This window comes from Lissotriton vulgaris, chromosome 3_2 (genome assembly GCF_964263255.1).
Source record: "Lissotriton vulgaris chromosome 3_2, aLisVul1.2, whole genome shotgun sequence".
Taxonomy (NCBI): domain Eukaryota; kingdom Metazoa; phylum Chordata; class Amphibia; order Caudata; family Salamandridae; genus Lissotriton; species Lissotriton vulgaris.
This window is the reverse complement of record NC_141690.1, coordinates 178136189-178160453: the sequence shown is the minus strand read 5'-3', so window position 1 is coordinate 178160453 and position 24265 is coordinate 178136189. Positions and strand designations below refer to the sequence as shown.

At 46.1% G+C, this 24265-nt stretch overlaps 1 protein-coding gene across 6 annotated transcripts in view; it reads left to right on the top strand.

Annotated features, from left to right (window-relative positions):
• The window catches only part of RGS12 (regulator of G protein signaling 12), a 691597-nt gene extending 668000 nt beyond the window's left edge, over positions 1 to 23597 (top strand). For all 6 annotated transcript variants that reach the window (XM_086964151.1, XM_086964150.1, XM_086964152.1 and 3 more), the window contains one exon: positions 22295 to 23597. In XM_086964151.1, the coding sequence (XP_086820277.1) occupies positions 22295 to 22641 (347 nt within the window). In that variant the 3' untranslated portion in view covers positions 22642 to 23597. The remainder of the gene's footprint in view (positions 1 to 22294) is intronic.
• Positions 23598 to 24265: the final 668 nt, after the last annotated feature.

Below are 24265 nucleotides of genomic sequence, written 5' to 3'. Positions count from 1 at the left end.
TGCCGGAAGGGAGCTTCCTCTTGCATGCGGCTGTGGTGGCGGCAGTGCAGAAACACTGGAAAGGAGGGCTCCTTGAGCCGGAAACGACCATGGCCTGCCATATATGTCGTGATGGCCGCAGGTACATTTAAAGCGGTGACCTGCCTCCATAATAGGATGTTGCATGATGGGTTGGATCCACTCTTAGGCCTGAAATCGAAATGGGAGGTTAGTATAGGAAGGCCCATCCCAGACACGGTGTGGGGACATATCCTGCAGCGAACATGGAAAGGGACAAGGAATGCACGCTTTCAACAGGTACACTTTTATGTCCTGCATAGGGCCTACCTGACCCCGGAGAAGATCAAACGGTACTTCCGGGTGCAGGAGGCGCGGTGCCCAAGGTGCCTGGCATTAGAGGTTGACATAGACCACTTGTTGTGGGGCTGTCCAAAGCTGGAGACATATTGGCTGGAAGTTGGGGAACTCCTGAATACGGTGACTGATCGGGAGGTGGATTTTGACATGGCGGCGTGTCTGTTGCTTTGGTTCCCACACACGAAGAACACTAAAGTGACGAGTAAATTCATTGATCTGGGGCTCATACTGGCGCAGAGAGAAATAACTTGGCACTGGAAGTCCAAGGAGCGGCCGTCAGTGAGGAGATGGGTGAATGAACTGCTGAGATGGTCTGAATGTGAGAGTGTGCTCCGAATGAGACAGTCGGTCAAGATTGATAAAGAAAAGAGTTTAGATATGGCAAGGGCGTGGGAGATGATAGTCCAGGCATTACGTGATTCCATGGTGGAGGACGAAGAATAGGCTATTTGTGTATCCGGGCTCCATGAGGCTTGAGAGTGTAACGGCATCATTCGAGTTGTAGCGAGCCCCCATTGCAGTGTTCGGAATAAGGCCCACATCGTCAGCGGTTGCAGGGGGGGGGGAGGAGAGGGGGTTATTTGGGGATAGTGTTAGGCACCGAGGCCCAGGTCAAGAAGCACAACAGCAGTTACAACGGGGGTCGGACAAGTCCCTAGCGCGACAGGAGGACCCAGACAGGCAGCGAGGGTGGTATAGGGATACATTAGACCAACATGATAGGCGTCCACCGTTCGATTGGTTTGGGTCCTGGATTACGCGTATCAGTTGCCTACCTGGAATGTTAGAGAATGCTGGCTGGTGTGGGGGGAGGGTTAGGAGTTTAGGGGGATAAAACGCAGATACATACAGATGTTATTGACCAGTTGTCCCTATGGGATGCTCACTATGATGTTCTTGCTGGAAGTATGGATTAATGCGCCGCCCGGCCTCCGGGATGCGGGCTAAATGGCTGTGTACGATTTACTGTTTATTTTATCCATGCGTGGGGATACCATGAGTGTGCTGGTTGATCTATTATATGCAATGGTTTCTAACTCTGCAATAAAAACAAATAAAAAAAAAAAAAGTTCCATTTATCAATATAGTTGCCTAATACAATTGTTGATACTGTGTTGAAATGTTATTACTTGTTTTCACAGTTTTTAAAGTTCTGAATAGATTAATTCAAATAACACATTTACAATATAAAAACAACATTCATTGGTAACATGGCTTCCCAAAGTTCATAGTGTGTGTACTGTTGGCAGACCGTGTCGAAGGCGTTGAGGGTTGAGGGCCGCCGCTTCTCTGTTGTCCAGCCAGGACTTGATGTCATCGGTGGCAGCAATGGGGGCAGTCTCGGTGCTGTGGTTGCTGCGTAACCCGGACTGGGAAGGGTCCAGGATGTTGTTCTCCTCGAGGTAGCGGGTCAGTTGTTCGTTGGCGGTCTTCTCGATGACCTTTGCCGGGAACGGGAGCAAAGGAATGATCCGGAAGTTCTTGGGGTCTGCCTTGGGTTTCTTGAGTACGGTGTTGATCTCGGCTTGCTTCCAGCTCTCCGGGAAGGTTGCTGTCTCGAAGGAGGTGTTGATGACTTTCTGGAGATGTGGTGCGATGGATGTGCTGGCTTTGTTGAAGATGTGGTGTGGGCATGGGTCTGACGGAGATCCGGAGTGGATGGTGTTCATGATCTTGATGGTCTCATTGTTGATGTTGGTCCAGGAGAGCAGGCGGTTGGTGCGGATGGTAGTCGTGGGGGCAGAGGTCTCAGTGGTTGTCGGGGCGTTCGTGGCATTGAAGCTGTTGTGGATGTGTGCGATCTTGCGGTGGCAGAAGGTGGCCAGCAAGTCGCACAGGTCTTGCGAGGGTGGGACGTCGTTGGTGTTGGAGCTGGGGTTGGAGAGTTCCTTCACGATGTTGAAGAGCTCTTTGCTGTTGTGTGCGTTGTTATCTAGGCGATTTTTTAAAGAGGCCCTTTTGGCGAATCTGATGAGGTGATGGTGTCTGCGGTTGGCTTTTTTGTGGCTATCCGGTGTTCGTTCACGGAGCCAGATCTTCTCCAGTTTCCGGTAGGTTTACTTGGAGGCCCGGAGGTCTTCAGTGAACCAGCTGGCTTTCTTGTTGGTGTGACTGTAGGCGGGTTTCTAGATCGGGGCCAAGGTGTTGGCGCAGTCATTGATCCACTGTCTGAAGTTGATGGCGTTGGGGTCGGCGGGTGGGCTCTGGTCGAGGGTGGTGGTTAGCTGGTCTTCGGTGACTTTGCTCCAGCAGCGGCGGGGCATCTGTTGGGTGCGGTGGTGCGTGGTGGTTTTCTTGAAGGTGAAGTGGATGCAGCGATGGTTGGTTCAGTGGAGTTCGATGGTGTGGTTGAAGGAGACGTGGGAGCTTGCGGAGAAGATAGGGTCAAGCGTGTGACCAGCGGAGTGGGTGGGTTTTGTGATGAGTTATCTGAGTCCGAGGTTGGCTAGGTTGTCGATCAGGGTGGTGGAGTTGGTGTTGTTCTCGAGGTGGAAGTTCTGGTCCCCGAGGAGGATGTAGTCCGTGGAGGTGAGGGCATGTGTGCTGACGAAGTCGGCGATGGAGTCGCTGAACTGTGGTCAGGTTCCGGGGGGTCTGTAGATGATGGCTCCTCTGAGGGTGGTGTTGGGGTCGGTGTGGATCTGGAAGTGCAGGTGTTCGGCGGTGCTGGGGGTGTCCTCGGTGTTGGTCGAGACTCTGAGAGTGTTCCTGTGGACAATGGCGATTCCTGCTCTGTTGGTGCGGTCCCTGCGGGTGATCTTGTAGCCTTCCTGGACGGATATGGCTATGTCGCGTGCGGAGGCGGGGTTCAGCCAGGTCTCCGCCAGGAAGGCAACGTCTGGGGATGTTGAGTTGAGTAGGTCCCAGAGTTGACACGGCATGTTTGCGGGCGGAGCAGGTGTCGAGAAGGATGCTGAGTAATCAACTTGGGGGGAGGAGGAATTGTTGTCCATTCAGTTCCCCGTTTCAATACTTAGGTAATCAAGTGGTAGAATGGACACTTGTAACTGCTTAACCTTTGGTTGGCATGGATCACCCTCATAAATGTTATGTTGCTCGAATGCGGTATATTTCTGTACTCCGCCCCACATTAGCGTTACGGCATTGTCATTGGATGTCCAATATCGTGCTGTATGCCAGCTTCACCCAGAGGAAACCTCGAGTTCTGGCAGCAGTGTCCAGAGAAAAAAAGTAAAATATGAAAGGAGATTTTGTTTAAAAAACAAAACTTAACCAAGAAGGACTTTAATAGAAAGAGGTTAAGTCTCTCCTTAAAATTATTGGTGGGTATAGATATGGGAACAAGTTACTGGATCTTACTATACCGCTTCATGAATAGCGTTGACATGTTTCAGCTCCCTAGTGCCCAGCCGGGTCTATGGAGCCTTCGTCAGGACAAAACAAACATAGATTACTTACACCACTTGTGCAGTAATTCACAGTGTAATATTCAACACTGGGTTAATTCTGGTCATGCTCTCAAATCTGTAGGTGAAGGGAGAGAAGAAAAACAGGAAAATACAGATAGATATAGCTTTTAAATACATATCAGCACAATTCATAATTTCCAAATTATGGGGTTTATAAGCTTATCTTAAGCTAGTAATTCAGGAGAGTGGTCTTACTAAGGACCTCCTATTGCCCAAATACACTGAGAATATGTCCAAAAAAAAAAAAATATGTAGAGATCACTACAGAACAATAGTCTTCTAATAACGGTTTGAAGACAAACTAGTCATTTCGGAACAAAATTATTTATATGGATGTCTATAGGCAATGTATTATAACCTATTGGTTTCAACACAGAATCATCTGTCTTATGCTGTTAAAATACATCTGGGGTGAAAATTGCAAAAAACACAGTTGATGGACAGAATGTAGAACAATGTCATACATTCACCCCAGTACAAGGATCTGGGCCTAAATCCATAGTTTTTTGCACTCCACACCACCCTGGGTTAGACACTGGCTATATGCAAATCAGCTCTGGCCCTGTGCCTCATGGGAACCGTCCAGTCCGAACTACCAAGCCATGTCTTTCCCAGACCGGAATCAAGCATCCAAGGACCGGTTTCTGGCTATCAGCCTGGATAGCTTGACTCCAGTGGTGTGGAGAGCCTGGGACTCACGTCTGAGCATCCCCAGCACACTCGGGGTGAAAATTGCAAAAAACACAGTTGATGGACAAAATGTAGAACAATGTCATACATTCACCCCAGTACAAGGATCTGGGCCTAAATCCATCGTTTTTTTGCACTCCACACCACCCTGGGTTAGACACTGGCTATATGCAAATCAGCTCTGACCCTGTGCCTCATGGGAACTGTCCAGTCCGAACTACCAAGGCATGTCTTTCCCAGACCGGAATCAAGCATCCAAGGACCGGTTTCTGGCTATCAGCCTTCATCAGCCTGGATAGCTTGAGTCAGTCTATCCAGGCTGAATGAAGGCTGATAGCCAGAAACCAGTCCTTGGATGCTTGATTCCGGTCTGGGAAAGACATGGCTTGGTAGTTCGGACTGGACTGTTCCCATGGAGCACAGGGTCAGAGCTGGTTTGCATATAGCCAGTGTCTACCCAGGGTGGTGTGGAGTGCAAAAAAACAATGGATTTAGGCCCAGATCCTTGTACTGGGGTGAATGTATGACATTGTTCTACATTCTGTCCATCAACTGTGTTTTTTGCAATTTTCACCCCGAGTGTGCTGGGTATACTCAGACGTGAGTCCCAGGCTCTCCACACCACTGGAGTCAAGCTATCCAGGCTGAATGAAGGCTGATAGCCAGAAACCGGTCCTTGGATGCTTGATTCCGGTCTGGGAAAGACATGGCTTGGTAGTTCGGACTGGACTGTTCCCATGGGGCACAGGGTCAGAGCTGATTTGCATATAGCCAGTGTCTAACCCAGGGTGGTGTGGAGTGCAAAAAAACGATGGATTTAGGGCCAGATCCTTGTACTGGGGTGAATGTATGACATTGTTCTACATTCTGTCCATCAACTGTGTTTTTTGCAATTTTCACCCCGAGTGTGCTGGGTTAACTCAGACGTGAGTCCCAGGCTCTCCACACCCTGGAGTCAAGCTATCCAAGCTGAATGAAGGGTGATAGCCAGAAACCGGTCCTTGGATGCTTCATTCCGGTCTGGGAAAGACATGGCTTGGTAGTTCGGACTGGACTGTTCCCATGGGGCACAGGGTCAGAGCTGATTTGCATATAGCCAGTGTCTAACCCAGGGTGGTGTGGAGTGCAAAAAATCGATGGATTTAGGCCCAGATCCTTGTACTGGGGTGAATGTATGACATTGTTCTACATTCTGTCCATCAACTGTGTTTTTTGCAGTTAAAATACATCCAGCACACTTACTGCCCAATGACAAATAGTTTTTTTGAGTAAAGGTGAAACACGTCAAGGGTAGGTTGTTTTATTATTTATATTCGTGGACAGTGATTTTGGTTACTCAGTTCTGTGTTTTAACAAATTCATGTTAAACTTAAAGACAACATGTGAGAGAAAGGTTGATGTTAATAAACCATTTCTATGTGTGCACACGATTTTATACGTCTAGACAGACTGAATATTTGGCGGTGTGAGAAAGGTCGATGTTAATAAACCATTTCTATGTGTGCAAACGATTTAATACGTCTAGCCAGACTGAATATTCGGTGTTATCACCAGGGTCAATATCGTCTTAGTTTTTCAAAGCGATAATCGGGCACCTTTTCTGTTAAATCTAGAAGTTGATAATTAAGCTTTTACGTGTTTCGCGGGGCCATTACACCCTTAAGATTGAACATTTCTTCGGTCTACATACCTTTTCATGAGAATGGTTATTGCCTCAACAGGGGTCGTGGCCACCGTTGTGACTTTGATCTGCAAGAGAGTAACAGCGGAAAGCCTTATTGCTCCGTACTGTTCTTTTTTGTGGACATACTCACAACGTGAAAACGCCATTCTTACCCGCACGTGTAGAGTTGTCTGCTTCCTGTGCTGGCTCTGCCCCCGGATAACGTGGGGGTGTGTCTCAGGTTGTATTATACACCGAAGGTGCAAAGGTAGAGAGAGGACTGCGGTGGTGTTAAAATCCTCTCACTAAACTTTATTTACAATACGATCTCAGAACAGCGGCGGGTGAGGATCCCAGGATGAGGACTTCCGTCTTATCTGAGTTCAGTTTCAGGCGGCTGTTCTTCATCCATTCGGCTACCTCTTTCATCCCTTCGTGAAGGTTGGCTCTGGCGGTGGCGGTGGCGGGGTCGTTGGTAAGGGAGAGGATCAACTGGGTGTCGTCAGCGTAGGAGATGATGTTGAGGTTGTGCTGGCATGCGATGTCTGCGAGGGGGCTCATGTAGATGTTGAAGAGGGTTGGACTGAGCGAGGAGCCTTGAGGGACGCCGCAGATGACTTCGGTGGCTTCAGATCTGAACAGAGGGAGTCGGACTCTCTGTGTCCTTCCAGCGAGGAAGGAGATGATCCACTCCAGTGCCTTCTCCTGGACTCCGACGTTGCTGAGGCGTTGTACTAGGGTACGATGGCAGACAGTGTCGAAGGCCGCGGAGAGGTCGAGGAGGATGAGGGCCGCTGTTTCTCCGTTGTCGAGCAGCGCTCGGATGTCATCGGTGACTGCGATCAGGGCGGTCTCGGTGCTGTGGTTGGCCCGGAAGCCAGACTGCGAGGGGTCGAGGGATCCATTCGTCTCGAGGAAGGCGGCCAGCTGCTTGTTGACGGTCTTCTCGATGACTTTAGCAGGAAACGGGAGCAGCAAGATGGGGCGGTAGTTTTTGAGGTCGGTGGGGTCAGCCGATGGCTTCTTGAGTAGACCGCTGAGTTCGGCGTGCTTCCAGCTCTCCGGGAAGGTAGCCGTGTCGAAGGAGGTGTTGATGATATCCCGCAGGTGGGGTGCGATGATAGCGTCGGCCTTGTTGAAGACGTGGTGAGGGCAGGGGTCGGTCGGAGATCCGGAGTGGATGGAGTTCATCGTGCGGACGGTGTCTTCGGTGCTGATCGGAGTCCAGGCGCGGAGGGTGGTGGTGGGGGGCGGTGGTTCGGTCGTGGTGTTCATCGGTTGAGTGCTGAAGCTGTTGTGTATGTCCGCGATCTTGTTGTGGAAGTAGGAGGCGAGGGAGTTGCAGAGGTCTTGCGAAGGGGTGATGTCGTTGTTTCCGGCGTTGGGGTTGGAGAGCTCTTTGACGATGTTGAAGAGTTCTTTGCTGTTGTGTGCGTTGTTGTCCAGTCGATCCTTGAATGCAGTTTTCTTGGTGGCGCGGATGAGTTGGTGGTGTTTTCGGGTGGCGAGCTTGAGGGCAGTCATGTTGTCCGGTGTTGGGTCTCTGCGCCAGGTTCTCTCGAGGGCTCGGCAGTTCTTCTTGGAGCTCTTGAGTTCGTCGGTGAACCATGGGGCTTTCTTGTTGCCGGTTTGCTGGGCGGGGTCCTCAGGGGGGCGAGCTCGTCTGCGCAGTCGCTGATCCACTTCGTGAGGTTGGTGGCCGCCTGGCTGGGGTTCGTTGTGCTGGTCGGAGGGTTCATGCTCAGGGAGGACGCGAGCTGGTCGGCTGTGATCTTGTTCCAGTTCCTGCGTGCAGCCTGTTGCTGGTGGGGTGGATCGTGGTCCTTGCGAAGCTGAAGTGGACGCAGCTGTGGTCCGTCCAGTGGAGTCCGGTGGCGTGGCTGAAGACGATGTCCTTGCTGGATGAGAAGACGGGGCCGAGTGTGTGTCCGGCGTAGTGGGTGGGGGTGGTCACCAGTTGCTTGAGTCCCAGGTTGGCGAGGTTGTCCAGCAGGGTGGTGCGGTCGTTGTTGTTCTCCAGGTGGAAGTTGAGGTCCCCTAGGAGGATGTAGTCAGCGGAGCAGAGGGCGTGTGGGCTGATGAAGTCGGTGATGTCTTCGCTGAATTGTGTGCGTTGTCCAGGGGGTCTGTAGATGAGGGTGCCTCTGAGGGTGGTCTTGGGGTTGATGTGGACTTGGAAGTGCAGGTGCTCGGCGTTAGCGAGGGTGTCATCGGTGTTGGTCGTGATGCGGATGGTGTTCCTGTGGACGATGGCGATGCCTCTTCCGGTGTGGTTGACGCGGTCCCTTCGGATGATCTTGTAGCCGTCTGGGATGGCGATGGCGATGTCAGGCGCTGAGGAGGTGTTCATCCAGGTTTCCGTGAAGAAGGCGACGTCTGGGGCTGTGGTGTCGAGCAGGTTCCAGACCTCGATGGCGTGCCTGTGGATGGAGCGGGTGTTGCGCATGATGCATTTCAGGTGGCTGCTGCTGTTGCTCGTCTTGGTTGGTGTAGTTGTAGTGCAGCTCCGTATGCAGGAGAACTTGCAGGAGTTGCAGCAGAAGGGTCCGTGGGTGCGTCTCGGGGTGGCTCTGTAGCAGCCCGGGACTCGGCCGGCGTTGAGTGCGTTGAGGGTTGCGGCGTCGTACGTCCGTCGGATGGGCTGGGGTCTGCGGGGGCCAGGGGTCCTGGCGCCGGGCGCGGTCCAGGCGCGGACGGGCGCAGACGGGCTTACCTTTGGCGCACCTTCGGCGCTCAGTCGGTGCTCCCGCTGCGCGCGTCCGCTGCGCGGTCGCTGAGGGGGCGTCATAAGAGGGGAGCCGGGAGGGCGGGTCAGTTGGGAGGCGGGGTCGCGCCCACCAATGGACTGGCGAGGGGGCGGGTCCTTAGGCAGGAAGCGGCGGGAAAGCGGGATCAGTTTCAGCGGGCGGCTGAGGCGCCGCTCACGGCGTCGGTGAGGAGATGGCACAGCAAAGGTCCCTGGAGCAGGAGCGCTGAGGTGCTAGGGGGCAACCAGGACAGAGGCGCTGTGGTCGCTGTCCAGGTGCGTGTGGGGTCCCCTTAAGCGGGGAGCCGGGAGGGCGGGTCAGCTGGGAGGCGGGGTCGCGTCCACCAATGGACTGGCGAGGGGGCGGGTCCTTAGGCAGGAACGGCGGGAAAGCGGGATCGGTTTCAGCGGGCGGCCCTGCGGCGGCTGGGGCGCCGCTCACGGCGTCGGTGAGGAGCTGGCACAGCAAGGGTCCCTGGAGCAGGAGCGCTGAGGAGCTAGGGGGCAACCAGGCCAGAGGCGCTGTGGTTGCTGTCCAGGTGCGTGTGGGTTCCCCTTAAGAGGGGAGCCGGGAGGGCGGGTCAGCTGGGAGGCGGGGTCGCGTCCACCAATGGACTAGCGAGGGGGCGGGTCCTTAGGCAGGAAGCGGCGGGAAAGCGGGATCGGTTTCAGCGGGCGGCCCTGCGGCGGCTGGGGCGCTGCTCACGGCGTCGGTGAGGAGCTGGCACAGCAAGGGTCCCTGGAGCAGGAGCGCTGAGGAGCTAGGGGGCAACCAGGCCAGAGGCGCTGTGGTCGCTCTGGCCTGGCCAGCCCACTCGGGGTAAAAATTGCAAAAAACACAGTTGATGGACACCTCAGTACAAATATCTGGGTCTAAATCCATCGTTTTTTTGCACTCCACACCACCCTAGGTCAGACAATGGCTATATGCAAATCAGCCTTGACCCTGTGCCTCATGGGAACAGTCCAGCCCGAACTACCAGGGTGGTGTGGAGTGCAAAAAAAACGATTGATTTAGGCCCAGATCCTTGTACTGGGGTGAATGTATGACATTGTTCTACATTCTGTCCATCAACTGTGTTTTTTGCAAGTCTCTTATGCACAGCAGACCCATGCTCGTCAGTAGGGTGAGCGTGAAAGTGAAGGGCGAGAATGAGGAGTGAGTTGTCTGAATACAAGGTGCATTCTCGGACACTTGAGGTAACTCAGCATGTTATTGACAGCAGAATAGGGTTTCAGATACAAGTTAAACTATTACTATTATGACATTAACCAGGGATCGAGGGTGGAGGAAGTAAATAGTGTGCTGATCTTCAAACAAACTTCCAGTCTTATGATTAGGGTTGCCAGCTCATTATTTTGATGTCCCAGACAGTACAGTACAAAAATAACCTAAAGCCGTATTTTCAGCACTTATCTGGGCATACTTCGAACAGCAAATATAAATACAAAGCATGTTTAATTGTGTTCTAGGGCTGCCTGAATGATCCATGACTGATAATTAAAGAGAACACAGACAGAAGTCACATTACAAACGAATACATACTTTTTTGTTTAAAACCCTATTTAGTGTCAAGATGAGGTCTTTGCAGGCTCTTAAACAACACATGGCTGGCATTTTTCTTTTCGCAACCCTACTTTACATTCCTTTTCATGAAATGCATTCTCACACTCTGACAATAAATGTAAAATATAAATGTAAGGAATAGGCAGAGTGGGGGCCCAGAGGGTACTAGAACCAGAAAAAAAAATAAGCCTCAGTAACCAGTTTATAAAGGTTTGTAAATATGCAAATGGTCTTTAAAGACCGGTTGAAAACTCGGGCGTGCCAGAGATAAGACTCCAGACACTGCCCAGCCGACCCCTTAGCAACTCGAGCTGCAGCTGCCCGGGCTGAGACATGAGACACACGAGGGGAATGGGGCAGAATCCCTTTTAGCACTATGGGCGTTGCCTCCCCTTAAGTTTTTTTTTTTTACCAGTTGAACTTGTGGGATATTGGTATATAAGGACTCAAAGACCAAGCATGCCAACCATTCAGTATCGCTGTCAAAAGAAACATCCATAATGTGGTTAATCCAATCCCTTCTTTCACATATGTAGCTTTATTTAGAAGTAGAAACAGTGGCTGCTCCTTCACTAAGGTGGAGGAGTGTCGCCCAACGGCCTTGAAGCAGTAAAAGAAAGGAAAAAATTAAATGATAACGTAATGTTATTGTTTTATTTTGTCCTCCTGCTGCTGCACTTTTGCCTGGCGGAGCCTGCATAGTAGGGGAGGAGTGGTAGCACCCTCCTACGTGCGCAATGACTGTTTAACCCCCCACCCCCTCAGCCAGCCAAACAGTCAAGGGCACTCACTCTGTTCTCCATTCAGGCTGCCTTATAGTGTGCATGGAGAACATGCCCAGGCTCCCAGTCCCTGGCAAAGTGCCGCACCACTACATCAGACCAATCACAACGCTGTATGCAGCGTTGTGATTGGTCAGGTGAGCCTGGCTGACTGCTTCCTGTTTTATTTCCGATGCAAGGAGAGACGACAGAGACATAAGGTATTTGTTTTTCTTTTTCTAAAATATCCCCTAGCCCCCACCCACCTTGCCCTCTCAATCCCCACGCACCCCCAGATTCATGCCGGACGCTACTGAGTACAAATTCCATGATGAAGTAATCCATGCACATGCCCACCTAAGAGTAATGCAGATCCGATATGTTGTTGTTCCCGGCAAGGTTGAAAGTACTGTTTGGGGGAAAGGCTCATTTCTTTGAGATGCTGGAGTCTGCCTGGCAATGGGTGGAAGAGAGAAAGCCCGTTTCAGTGCTCTGAAAGGCATTGAAAGACCAGCCAATGAAGGGGGATAGCTTCTGATCTGGTCGTCCCTGGCCCAGGCGGAAATCTCAAATGAAAACATAGGACAAACCTACGTTTCCTAGTCCGGGGTAAGTGAGGGGCATAGCTCACTACTAATGACGACATGACTGACCTCTCATGGGCCAGGGCTGGGACTTTGGTCTGATACAGAGGGTGCTAAGGCCCTGCAGGTATGCTTCTTGAAGATCAGAAATGGTATCCTTTGCCTGACGTTTGAGGCAATACAACCTGTCACTACTATTCTTTATTTAGATGCAACAAGAAAGAGTAAACTAGGCCTCTAAGTTAGTCTACCAGTGTTGTTTTTATTGGCGACAGACACTTCACTTTTTGATGTGTGTTGGGAGTTGTTTGGTATGTTGCAGGAGTTAATTTTTCAAGCTTCCTGCCAATTCTAATGACACTGGAGATATTTTTAATAAACACATGCATCCACCTACTTTGCTCAACACCTCCCCAATGGATTACAAGGTAATATCCTGTAATGTAAGTGGCCTCAACAACAAGTTCAAAAGATGGTCTATTCTGCAAAGGGTTAAAAAATGGACATCAGCAGTCTTGATGCTTCAAGCGACAAACCTCCTGGGCTCTCAGTGTCAATTTTTAGCTGGACATGGCTTCTCTAGTGTATTCCACTCTGGGTTGATGAAGGGATCTACGGGATTGGTTATCCTACCCCATAGGTCCTTCCCCTTAGACATGAAGGAAATCTATCATGAGCCTCTGGGTCACTGGGTTTAGATTTCTGGATCGTTGGAGGGTAGACCTTGGTCCTTCACCCTTATATTTGTTCCACCCACATTGATTGATGGTACGCTGAAGGGACTATCTACAACGCTGTGGAAAAAGCAACCATAGCGGGTGATAGTAGGGCGGCGGCTTTAATTTAGTTATGGGTGTTAACCTTGAGTCTATGGGCTCTCCAGTTCAGATAGGAACACATCTACCAGGACATAGTCTCAAATTTCGGATTAAGTGATGTCTGGTGTGCCATGGACCCAAGTGACACACATTACACTTATTACTCACACGTACCCACACCAGATTACATAGGTGGCTCAGGGATTCTCCCTTGATGCCTTTCAGGTCATTCTCCTACTGAACTGGCAGTTTGACGAAGTAAAGGTGGAGACTGATCGCACTGGTTGCTGAATTCATGGAACCTCTCTGACGAGAAGTTTGAAGAATCACTTGGGCAAGGATCGACCAGTTTCTGGAATTGAATATGCAATCAATCTCCTCCAATTCGAACCCTTTACAACAATGTGCAAGAAGTATAGACTAGCGAACTGTCTGCCCATGGAACATTTGATAGCCGAGTTGGAGGAAGGGCTTTTGCTAAGCCAGATGGGGACATTTTAAGGCATTCTAAGGCAACTTAAGGTGGCTCTTGAATCTCTGAAAACAAAGTTGTGAGATAGCATGCAGGCAGCCATTTTGGTAAAACTATATTGAATCTTTGAAGCTGGTGACAACACAGGTAAACTGATATATTGGCTTGCCAATAGAGAAGCAGAGACTCGATTTGTCCCACACTTACAAGACGTGGACCTCGGTGAGATTACTAGCTCACAGGGAATTGTGAATGCCTTTTATACTTACCACAAAAAACGGTATGCTCAGGAAGACTCCACGCAGTTTGCAAGGAAGAAACCCATAATTGGTGATACCCCTCTCCCTAAATTGTTGTTGGCAGAGAGGGTTAAAGTAGACCTCCTGATAACGGACGAAGAAATATTTATGGCTATTAGAGACATGCCCACAGGAAGAACACCAGGCCCACATTGCCGCTAGAATTTTTTAAACGGATAGTCTCTAGGTTAGTTCCACACATGCACTTAATGTTCGAAGAATCCCTAAAGATTGGGATCCTCCTTCTGTGACGTGAGGGGGGCCATGATTATCGTAGTTCATGAAGAAAGCAAACTGCTGTCAAAATGTGCCTCACACAGATCTATTTTTCTACTCAACTATGTATCAAAAATATTAGCATAAGTACTTGCAAATCGATTGGTGGTAGCAATTAGGACACTCAGACTTGGGGACCAGAATGGGTTCATGCCCAATTGGGGAACGAGGTATTAGATGGGTACAGGTGGCTTGGGATTGTGTTCAGCACTCAGCCGACCCTAGGGCACTTTTCTCATTGGATTTCTTAAAAGCTTTTGATTATGTGGAATGGTCATTTCTCCTTGGAGTCCCTGAAAAATGAACTTTGGTCCATTGTTCAAAGGTTTCATGAAACGACTTTACCACTCACTATGAGCGATAGTGAGGGTGAATGTGGGCTAGTCAGCTACGTTTTTAATACAACGGGGGCAACAGGTAGTGCTGCCCCCCCTTTCCCTTCTTATTTACCCTTGTCATGGAGACCTGTGCCGAATGGGTGAGGACTGATGAACAGGTCTTGGGTATGATGTCAGCAGGGATTGCAAAGATCGCATCAGGCTTTGCTATATGTGCATCACCCTGACAGATCCTGCCCCACCTAATGCAAATACTTAACATGTTTGGAGAAGATTTATGTCTTCGGGTAAATTGGGAGAAGTCTCTTTTCTTTCCAATACAGGGTGCCTGTACTGGGGCTGGTCGTTGGACCCCCTCTGAAAGCTGCCTCTTAATTTAAGTATCTTGTTATCTCTGCCAACCCCACAGTATGTTGGTAACTTAATATTGTTCCACTTCTTTAGCGACTACATTCACAGTATGCAACTTAGAGCGTCCTGCCAATCTCAGTGATGGGCATAGGTGCTTTATTTAAAATGATTGCACTGCCTCAATATTGTATAGTCTTCTAAATTATCCACACCCCCTCCTTCTTCTGATTGCAGTCATTATTCATAAATTACTTTGGGCGGAAAGTCTCCGAGGGTGGCGTTTAATAAATGCATATGGTATGGTACTTTAAAGTATTTGTAAAGTGCATGGCTGCCCCAGCAACGGGGCGTCCCAGCGCTAGCGCAATCAGTTGCCATATGATGGACTGCAATCGGTGGATGTAAGACACTATTACCAGGCTGCTCAACAACTTCCAATAAATAATTGGTTGTTTTTTGATAGGACAGATCCCATTGTATGGCTGGAGATTGAAACGCGAGGGCTGCCTCAACTCCTGTCACAGTTATAGGGTTCTAGAGTTACAGGTGCCTACCCCCAGTTACTAGGATTACCGTACACTGCTGGCACGAGTATTGGTATGGTAAGACCATGAGAGAGACCCCGCCCAGGCATGGTCAGTTGTTGCTCATTTAGCCCAGATAGGACACTATTGGCATTTCCAGGATGGGAGACGACTGGGGTACCTCCCGTATTCAAACATTTGGTCAAATGTGCTAAGAATTTGACTTGAATAAGTTGAAGTTCTTTCGGTACCTTCAAATTAGACATGCACTTGTAGCCTCTAGGGAGAAACTCCTTAATGGTCCAGATTTCAACCCACTAGAGTCCAAGATTGAATGCTTAAGGAAGAAAGCTGGGTACCCCTAATGGAGCTTAAACTGTCCACATGTCTCATCCAATGCATTATATTACAGAAAAATGGGAGTCAGATCTAGGCCCTATGGAGGACGAAAAATGGATGGAGGCGAAAATGGCTGCCAGGGAACTGATTTGGCAGGCTCAGAAAATAGAATTGTTGAGGATTATGTCCTCCTGGGATGAGGGTTGGGCACAAAAGTAATATTGTGAACGTGGAAAAGCAATAAAAAGGTTGAATACTTATGAGAACGTCATCTCCAGGGGCCCGGAACTGTCTAAAAATGCCCCCCATTGCAGGAGGCTCAGAGGATTCACAAAACCTTTACAACGTTCAATGTGACTTTCAATAATGACCCATTCTTGTCATCGCAGTGGCTGCCATCAGGAGCGGTGGCCATGCCCATGCCAGGTGTAGGGGTTAAACATGGCAGGGTACATGATCACTACAGTAAATGTTATTGTTATGTATGGAAGCTGTAAGTGGAGGGAGCCCTCTCCCTTAGCAAAATGTCAGCACGTGTCCTCCCTTTGGTCTGCTAAGTTTATCACATCCTGCCTCACTATTGGAAACTGGATAGCAGAGGGGCAGGGGCTTAGGGCAAAGACAAAAAAATAGATATTCATATTTAGGTAGTAAGTTTCATGTGACACATTAAGATCTTCTGTGTCTCTTTGGTCCTGAATGGAGATGATCATTCGTTGTTGTGTATACAGTATGCGTAAGTTACTTTGTGTAGACCTAGCAGGGGAAATAACTTTTGAAACCACTGTGTGGTCTAAGTGTAGATGTCTACAGTTACCCTTTACGAATCATACCTGTCTGCACGAAGAAGCAAATCCTCATTTGAGAAGCAGGCGACGTGTAGTTCATTCATGAACAAAGCGCTAACTCCAGGTCTTTATGATGCAATACATTCACGCTTAGTGGAGTATTCACCTAGGTCATCAAATAAAGATGGTTATCCAAAAGAATTCTTAGTTTTTTGGTGACAGTGAACGGCTATGTACTAATTTCCCTTGTCCAATTTCTAGAGATCACTCACGTTCATCTCTTCATAATCTCTCTCATCCTAACATTTAACTTTAGGCATTTGGTTGGCATTCATTCTACAAACAAGGTGGATGGCTGCTTTTCAATAGCTTAGAATCCTAATGAAATGTAATAATGGTTTTAGTGTTGTCTTAATATGCAAAAAAGTAAAAAAAAATAGTGAAAGGAGGAGGTAACAGTATAGACCCAGATGAGAAAGATGCCAAGTCCAACATTGTTTCTTTCTTCATGAAAAGAAGTTAGTTAAAGAATGCATCTCCAAATACCTTCCAACTAAATGGAGCCTGCAAAAGGCAGCACTTAATGACTTTGAATAGTGGAGGCAACATTTTTAAGAATCAGAGCGCCTGTGGCATCTTTATCAGAAACCCTCGGTATGTCATCTACCACATTAGTAAACAAGCATTTACAATGCAACGGTCTCGCCTTTGCAAAAGTTAGAGCTATTGGCATTGTAGATGACAATTCTTTTATTTATGTGTTGGTTTTGAAAAAAGATAAATAAATGGCATTGTCATTTACAATGCCAATAGCTTAATCTCTCGCAAATGCCACACACAAACACACAGACCCACACAGAGCTCTGCCCACAGAGCCACACACACAGAGCGCCCCACACACACACACAGAGTGCCCCACACACACACACAGAGCGCCCCACACACACACAGAGCGCCCCACACACACACAGAGCGCCCCACACACACACACAGAGCCCCACACACAGAGCCCCCCCACACACACAGCCACACAGCGCCCAACACACATACACACAGCCACACAGAGTCCAACACACACACACACACACACACACAGCCCAACACACACACACACACACAGCCCAACACACACACACACAGCCCAACACACACACACACAGCCCAACACACACACAGAGCCCAACACACACACAGGATCACTGACATAATATCGAGGGACATAATATCGAGTACCAGAAATATCTGCGAAAAAATATCGACAGACAGAATATCGACTTTGTATCTACAAACAGGTAAGTACAAAAATATCGAGTAAAAAATATAGTTTACAAAAATATCGTTTGTAAAAATATCAACTTTATTAAAAACAATGTTAAATTAAATTAATATTAAAAATTATTTAGTAAAATATACTTAAAATTACTTAAATTAACTTATAATAATTAAATAATGAAAGTTATAAAAAAAATTTTACAATCATATTTGTTAAAACATGTATATATAGTAACATAATATAATTAAAAAATATCAAATATTATTACCGTAGGATAGCGGAAGTGTAAAATTACTATTCCCACTCCAGAGAGTGCAACAGTAGGGAAAGCGTTGGATAGCGTAGGGTTAAAACTTACTATTCCCACTCCAGAGAGTGCAACAGTAGGGAAAGCGTTGGATAGCGTAGGGGTAAAAATCACTATTCCCACTCCAGAGAGTGCAACAGTAGGGAAAGGGTTGGATAGCGTAGGGGTAAAAATTACTATTCCCACTCCAGAGAGTGATACAGTAGGGAAAGCATTGGATAGCGTAGGGGTAAAAAATACTATTCCCACTCCAGAGAGTGAAACAGTAGGGAAAGCGTTGGATAGCGTAGGGGTAAAAAATACTATTCCCACTCCAGTGAGTTCAACAGTAGGGAAAGTAGATACTTCATATATTAAATAAAAATATATATATATTTTAATTAATATATAAAAATTATTTACAAGTAATTACCAATTTAATATAATATAAAAATTAATTAAGTACAAATACTAATTTAATTTAATCATTACAATTAGTTATCTATTAATACTAATTAAAAAGTAACAATTAATTAGAAATTAAAAACTTACTTAACAATAAAAATCAAATAAATACCCCAAAATAATTAACATATTTAATTAATTCTAATTAAATTACTTCCCACCCTACTCCCCTATAAACCCAGAACCCGCTACAGAAATTAAATTAGTTAAATTAACATAATTATCAATTAATCAATTAAAAAAATTAATTGGCAATTAAAATGTAATTAATTACAAAATAATAATTAATTAATTATAAACAAATACCAATAAATAAATTTACATATATAATTAATTATAATTAAATTACTTCCCACCCTATTCCCCTATAAACCCACAACCCGCTATAGAATTAAATTACGCAAAATTTAAATAACATTAAAATCATTAATTAAATTACATTAAACCATAAATAAACACTTTTAACACATAAAATACACTATAAAAAATTCGATATTATTAAATGTTCGATATATTAATTAACCTATATTATGTACTTCGATATTTTGACTATCTATATTTTAAAAGTCGATATTACATTACTTACCTTCAAAACGATATTTTGGTGTCTATATTCTTTCCATTCGATATTCTGTCCAGCCTATATTTTGTACTCGATATTATGTCCATTCGATATTTTCTAGTCGATATTTTGTCTGTTTACCACACACACACACACACACACACAGAGCCCAGACAGAGATCTTTGTGCGCACAGCCAGTCACTGGACTGCATAGTCATATGCAAAAAAACGTAATTACCTCAAAGATGCAAGTTCTCAAAAGTGCAGGCAGTATTTACATATATATGGCCACTCCAGGTGTGAGAATCACAAGGCCAAGAGAGTAACCCTTGGGCTTAACCAAATATTTTATGGAAAACACGAAGTGCATCTAAAGTGCAAGTCACGATGAAGTTAGAAATAGAAAATATTCCTTTCTAGATTGAACCTTTGCCAGATCCACTAGAACTCCAGTGATTACATCTGACCTTGGCAAGCTGGTGCTATAGTTATATTTTAAATCTTTTTTTTTTTTACTGCCTTGATATTCCAGAAAAATAAAAAGATGAAAAAAAAGAAAATATACCACAAGCTAAACAGGTGACCGTACAATTGCAACAACAACATTATATTAAACAAATGTACCCTTGCATATAATCTGCTGTTTGTACATCCCAGGGTGATGTGTAAGGAGGGACAATCGGTGAAAAAAAGGAAATCAGCCTGCCTGGTTGGCCCCAGCATATAAGTACAGACGTGCTGGTGGATTGTAGCGCCCAGCCTCCACATAGCGCTTACAAACTAAGTAGGTCAAAGGTCTAGTCTAGACTCCTATTTATAAAGTTATGTAGCTCTCCACAACTACACAAACTGGCACCAGGGCTGAGCACACAAAGCAGCATGTTGAAGACACCCTACTATAATTTTCCGCCCCTACCCCCACAAAAAAACTGTTTACCGTTCTTCAGTTATACATTTGAGAATTAACAGCGACATAAATATGAACCTTTTTTCTGCCATCCTCGGTGCTTGGAGGTTATTGGCAGTCACCTCAGGTATGTATGCCAGGGTCCACTCGGGCTTCTAAGCCGGACAGGACCAGCAGGGCCCGGCTAGAGACACACCAGGTCCAGCGGAGAGTTAATTGCTCAACAACTTCAGAGGCCCAACGATGCCACTTGTAGGTAACAGCACAGCATCTTTATAGCACTTAGAATGGCCTGAAGGTCGGTGGAAGACGCTATGAGAAAAGGTAAAGATGTCAGATCGTGCTGGTATCCGTAACCCATGGACACAGACCAACGGTAGGATGACGGTCTATGCATCACAGATTGAGGCAAAATGTAATATGAAAGGGCTGTGTGGTGGCTAGAGAGACCATTGGAAGGGTGTTACTACTAGCCCCGCATTACACAGAGCAACAACCTGAGCCCCTCCGACCCTGTGCATAGATGTAGGGGGCATGGAGACAAACTATGGCGTTTCATATATACGGACTACAAAGCCCGGGTTTTACCTGGCACTGAACAGCAGACGTTTGTTACCCGCCTCAATGGTACTTATTTTACACCATACTTGATGCAGTCACGTCACTATGCTGATAAAAAGACTGGAATAAATCATCGCGGGTGCAACGCTGTAACTCCCTATCGCGTGTCCAAGGCCGAGAGAGGCTAAGAGTAGTGCTGTTTCACTGACACCGGTACTGCGCGTCGGTGGGTGAGTGTGAGTCAGTGATCTTCTGATGTCACGGGTGTGATGGAACGCAGCTCCTCCGTACACGTTGCTCACTGCCCGGTATCACTGCTCTGAGGTCTCGTGGCTCACTATCGCCTACTGCCAGGCGCTCTTCCGGGCCCAGCGCGCTCCAAGGTAAAGTGTACACTCCGCAGTCTGCCCGAGTTTCGTTCTGTGCAGCATGCGGACACCACTCATAAATAAAAGCATGGTACAAGTAGGATTTTCCTCCCGAACACACAGCGTATCTCTTGTAAGTAATTTAAAGCCAAGCCTCTGATTCAGCTTCCGCCTTCAGTCTAAGTGAGACATCGAGAGAGCCCGGAGCCTGCTGCGCGGTGGTGACAAAGTGCCGTCCAGCACGGCTGCCCCAAGCCTCCTCCGGGACTCGGACTGCGGCCTCCTTACTTGGTGGTAATAGAGAGCGTCCCGTCTGCCCCACTTTACATTTATTATCTGAAGTGCTTCAAAGACTCATCAAGGGACGTTACCGCTATATAAAAACAAGCCGGGGAAAAGAGTAAATGCTTACCGGTCGTATGAAGTCCCGGCAACAAAAAACGCTCAGAAAGGCATGACGACAAAGAGGCGGGACTTAAAAAAAGACCCAGAAACGCCCACGATTCGCGTTGTGACGGGGAAAGAGTGATGGACAGCCATGTCTTCCAATGGCTAGCCTCCATTTATGGAGCTAGCCAATGGAAGAAGGGGCGGGTTCAAGTCCCCAATACTGAGATGACATTAGATTTTGCCTGCGCCGAAAAGCTGCGCGGTGCGCAGCTTTCGACGAGGCGAAACCTAAAAAATTACTCCTTTCTATTTCCTGTCTGGAATTCAATCAAGATGTAAACTGCCCATGAATTCCTGAATCCATTATTTGACAACTTTTAAAGTCGTCGAACTGTGGATGACAGATTAGGTCGTATAAAATTGGTCACTGATATACATGTTCTGGCAATATAGTAACCTTTATTTGTTTACGTCTGAGTTGGCCATTATAAAAGCTTTAATATTAAAAGGCCAATTAACGTATTTAGATTGATCAATGCAAGGTAATACAGAATACACCTTCATTGTTGAAATTAATTAACACCTTAATGCATTGGATTCAAGTTCATTCATATTCATCATAAATGCTCTAAACAAAATAACTTGTGAAGTCATTATAATAAATCTGTACACAGTTCATCTCCCCACAGACACTTAAATAGTCTAAATCTTATTAACCCTTTTGTCAAAACTTCAATGCCAAATTTGGCCAGAGTATACCTTGGGCACTTCACACAAAGCTTTGTGATTTACTTATGGAAATTCAGGTGTGAGTTCAGAGTTAGTCAGACCTACTCAGAAATACCTTTGTGAATTTTCAGTGTGGTTCGGAAGATAATCAAAACATCATTTCTGTTTATTGTTTCATGTTTAATTTCCAAAAGCTTTGGAGATAATAATGATTGCATGGCAGATAATTATCCATCATATTCCACCCTGCCACAGTTGCGCAAGTTAAAAGCAATGCCATCTCCTAAAAAACCCAGACCATCTTACAATTTTGGGTAACAGGTTGCGTTCTGCTGTATTTGTAGCAATCATTGTTCTAAAAAATATATATTTCCAATGTTTGGTACTAGATGTCCGAAAAGTAATGGAATGAATGGAAGGTTAGATTAGGAAAATATTCAAGTGAATAAGAATACAGTTTACAGCGAACAGCCTGTTGTTAAATGTCTATCCAATGAATCCTACAGCCCTGGTGATGTTGCATGCATCTCCCACACATGCTACTTACTCCATACGCTCAGGTAAGAGTGGTCCCTGTATTTTGCAACACGTCTTGAAGCATCTTATTTTTGAAGTCTGTATTATCTATGATATATGGAATTATCAGAAATGTAAAAGTATTTGTATATGCTGACTATGCTGCAGTCTTATGACAAATTGTTGTAACCAGTTGTTTAAAAACCTCTTTTTTCATATGATTTAAATGTAGGTGTCAACCAGAAAAGGAGTAAATCTTCGCGGACTGCAGGCAGCTTCTCTCACCAAACCAGTAGTAAATCCAGGAACCATGGAAGTGTAAAACCTGATGCCAGCTCCAGTCCTGCTGCCACCCAACTTCCCGCAAACCAAATATTTGATGTGGATGGTGTTATACTGCGAACAAGTCAAGAGTCGGAGGGTAACTTGAGCTTCGATGGATATATGTCTGATCTGAGGTCTTGCCAAGGCAGGATGCGGACTGGAGTGTACAAGACATCAGATCTCCCATCCATGGTTACTGCAAAGGCAGAGAAAAATAAAAAACCTCTAAATAAATATCAAGCTACCTTTGTCTAGGACAGATGGAATTCTTCCTGGGAAGTGTATAGTAAATATTTCAATATTTTTTCATCAATCTCCAGTATTTATGATTGGGCCTATCACAGCTGAGCTCACTCATTTTTAATAGGATTTTGCCATGGAATTCATTTGAAAACAGAAAAACAAAAAACTGAATAAAATGGTAAGCTGCTTTTGAGGAGTACAATTGCAGTCCTACCTGGGAAATCTATATTTATATTTTTAACTATGCAAACAATTTTTTGTAGTTAGGAATGCACTAATTACAGTTCACCTATTTTGCAGAACAGGTCGTGATGGAGAATGTAATTAATAGCAAAAGAGAGAATAGAAAGTCTGAAAATAAATGCAGTTCATGCTACTTTGCATAGACGATTGCAGACCTTCTTTACAAATAACTATTTGTACTTTAATTATTTCATCAATTTCCGAAAATCACTGCTTACTCTTTTCACTTGAAAACCATGAAGAATGCAAACAATTTGCCTTGGATGGATTTTGCCAAGTGGCTAGACATTTTATCATTTTCCAAAAGTATTCTTATGAACAGAATCTTCTGTTTACCAAGGAAAGCGTGTTCATTAATATTATTTGCACTTGCATTTAATGCAGATTGGCTTTGAGGTGATTCTTGTTTTGACATTTTTGAATGCATAAAAATGACATTAATTTTTACCGCCTGCCATGGATTTGTCAAACAACTCCGCGTGAAATGGAAAAAGGAACTGTGTCACCACAAAATAAAAAGTTTAAAAAAAACAACAGCATAATTCAGTTCATGAACGTGTCAGGATCTATGGTTGCATCGCAGCTTTAGTTACCTCGCAGGGAAGTGTTTCTGACTCTTAGATGGAGACCGGCATTGCCTGCATTGTGTGTGTATATATATATGTGAACAAGCTCCCTAGTGGAGCGAAACGCGTCATTTATAAAATAAATGTTTATTCCTGCTACTCACTCGAGTTGGATCTTTTGTGAGCTCCTTTACGACTGTTTGCTGAGGCGTACTGAGGTCTGCATCCTGCTGTTGCCTGTCATCCATTGACGGGTTGGGATTGCTTTGATATATATATATATATATATATATATATAGTGAACTCAACGATTTGTTTATCAGTGCATGGTCTCATTTGAAGTTCCTGACAGATATCTTGTCCTTACTGTTCTTTTCCATTGTTCGAACTCCCCCAAAACGCTCCTTTTTCGGCCAATGGCATAAAGTCTCAGCTGAAAAACTGCGGGAAATCTGGAAACAACCTGCCATATTGGGGGAGGACACAGCAGACTCAGCACTAGCCAAACTCAATGCTTCACTTAAGCAAGCCATTGACATCTTGGCTCCATTAAAGTTACATAAACAATACCCTCCCTCCAAACAAGAAAATTGGTACACACAAGAACTTAGAGCAGAAAAGCAGAAGTGTAGGCGAGCTGAAAAAGCATGGAGGAAACTGAAAACCAAGGAGAACCAAAAAAATTTCCTAGATGCTCAATCAACTTATTACAAAAACATAAAGCAAGCTAGGAAAAATTGTCTGACGCAGCAACTAGCAGAAGCGGGTAACTGCCCTAGGGAGCTTTTTAAAATTCTACAAAATTTCGTAAAACCCACAGCCTGCGA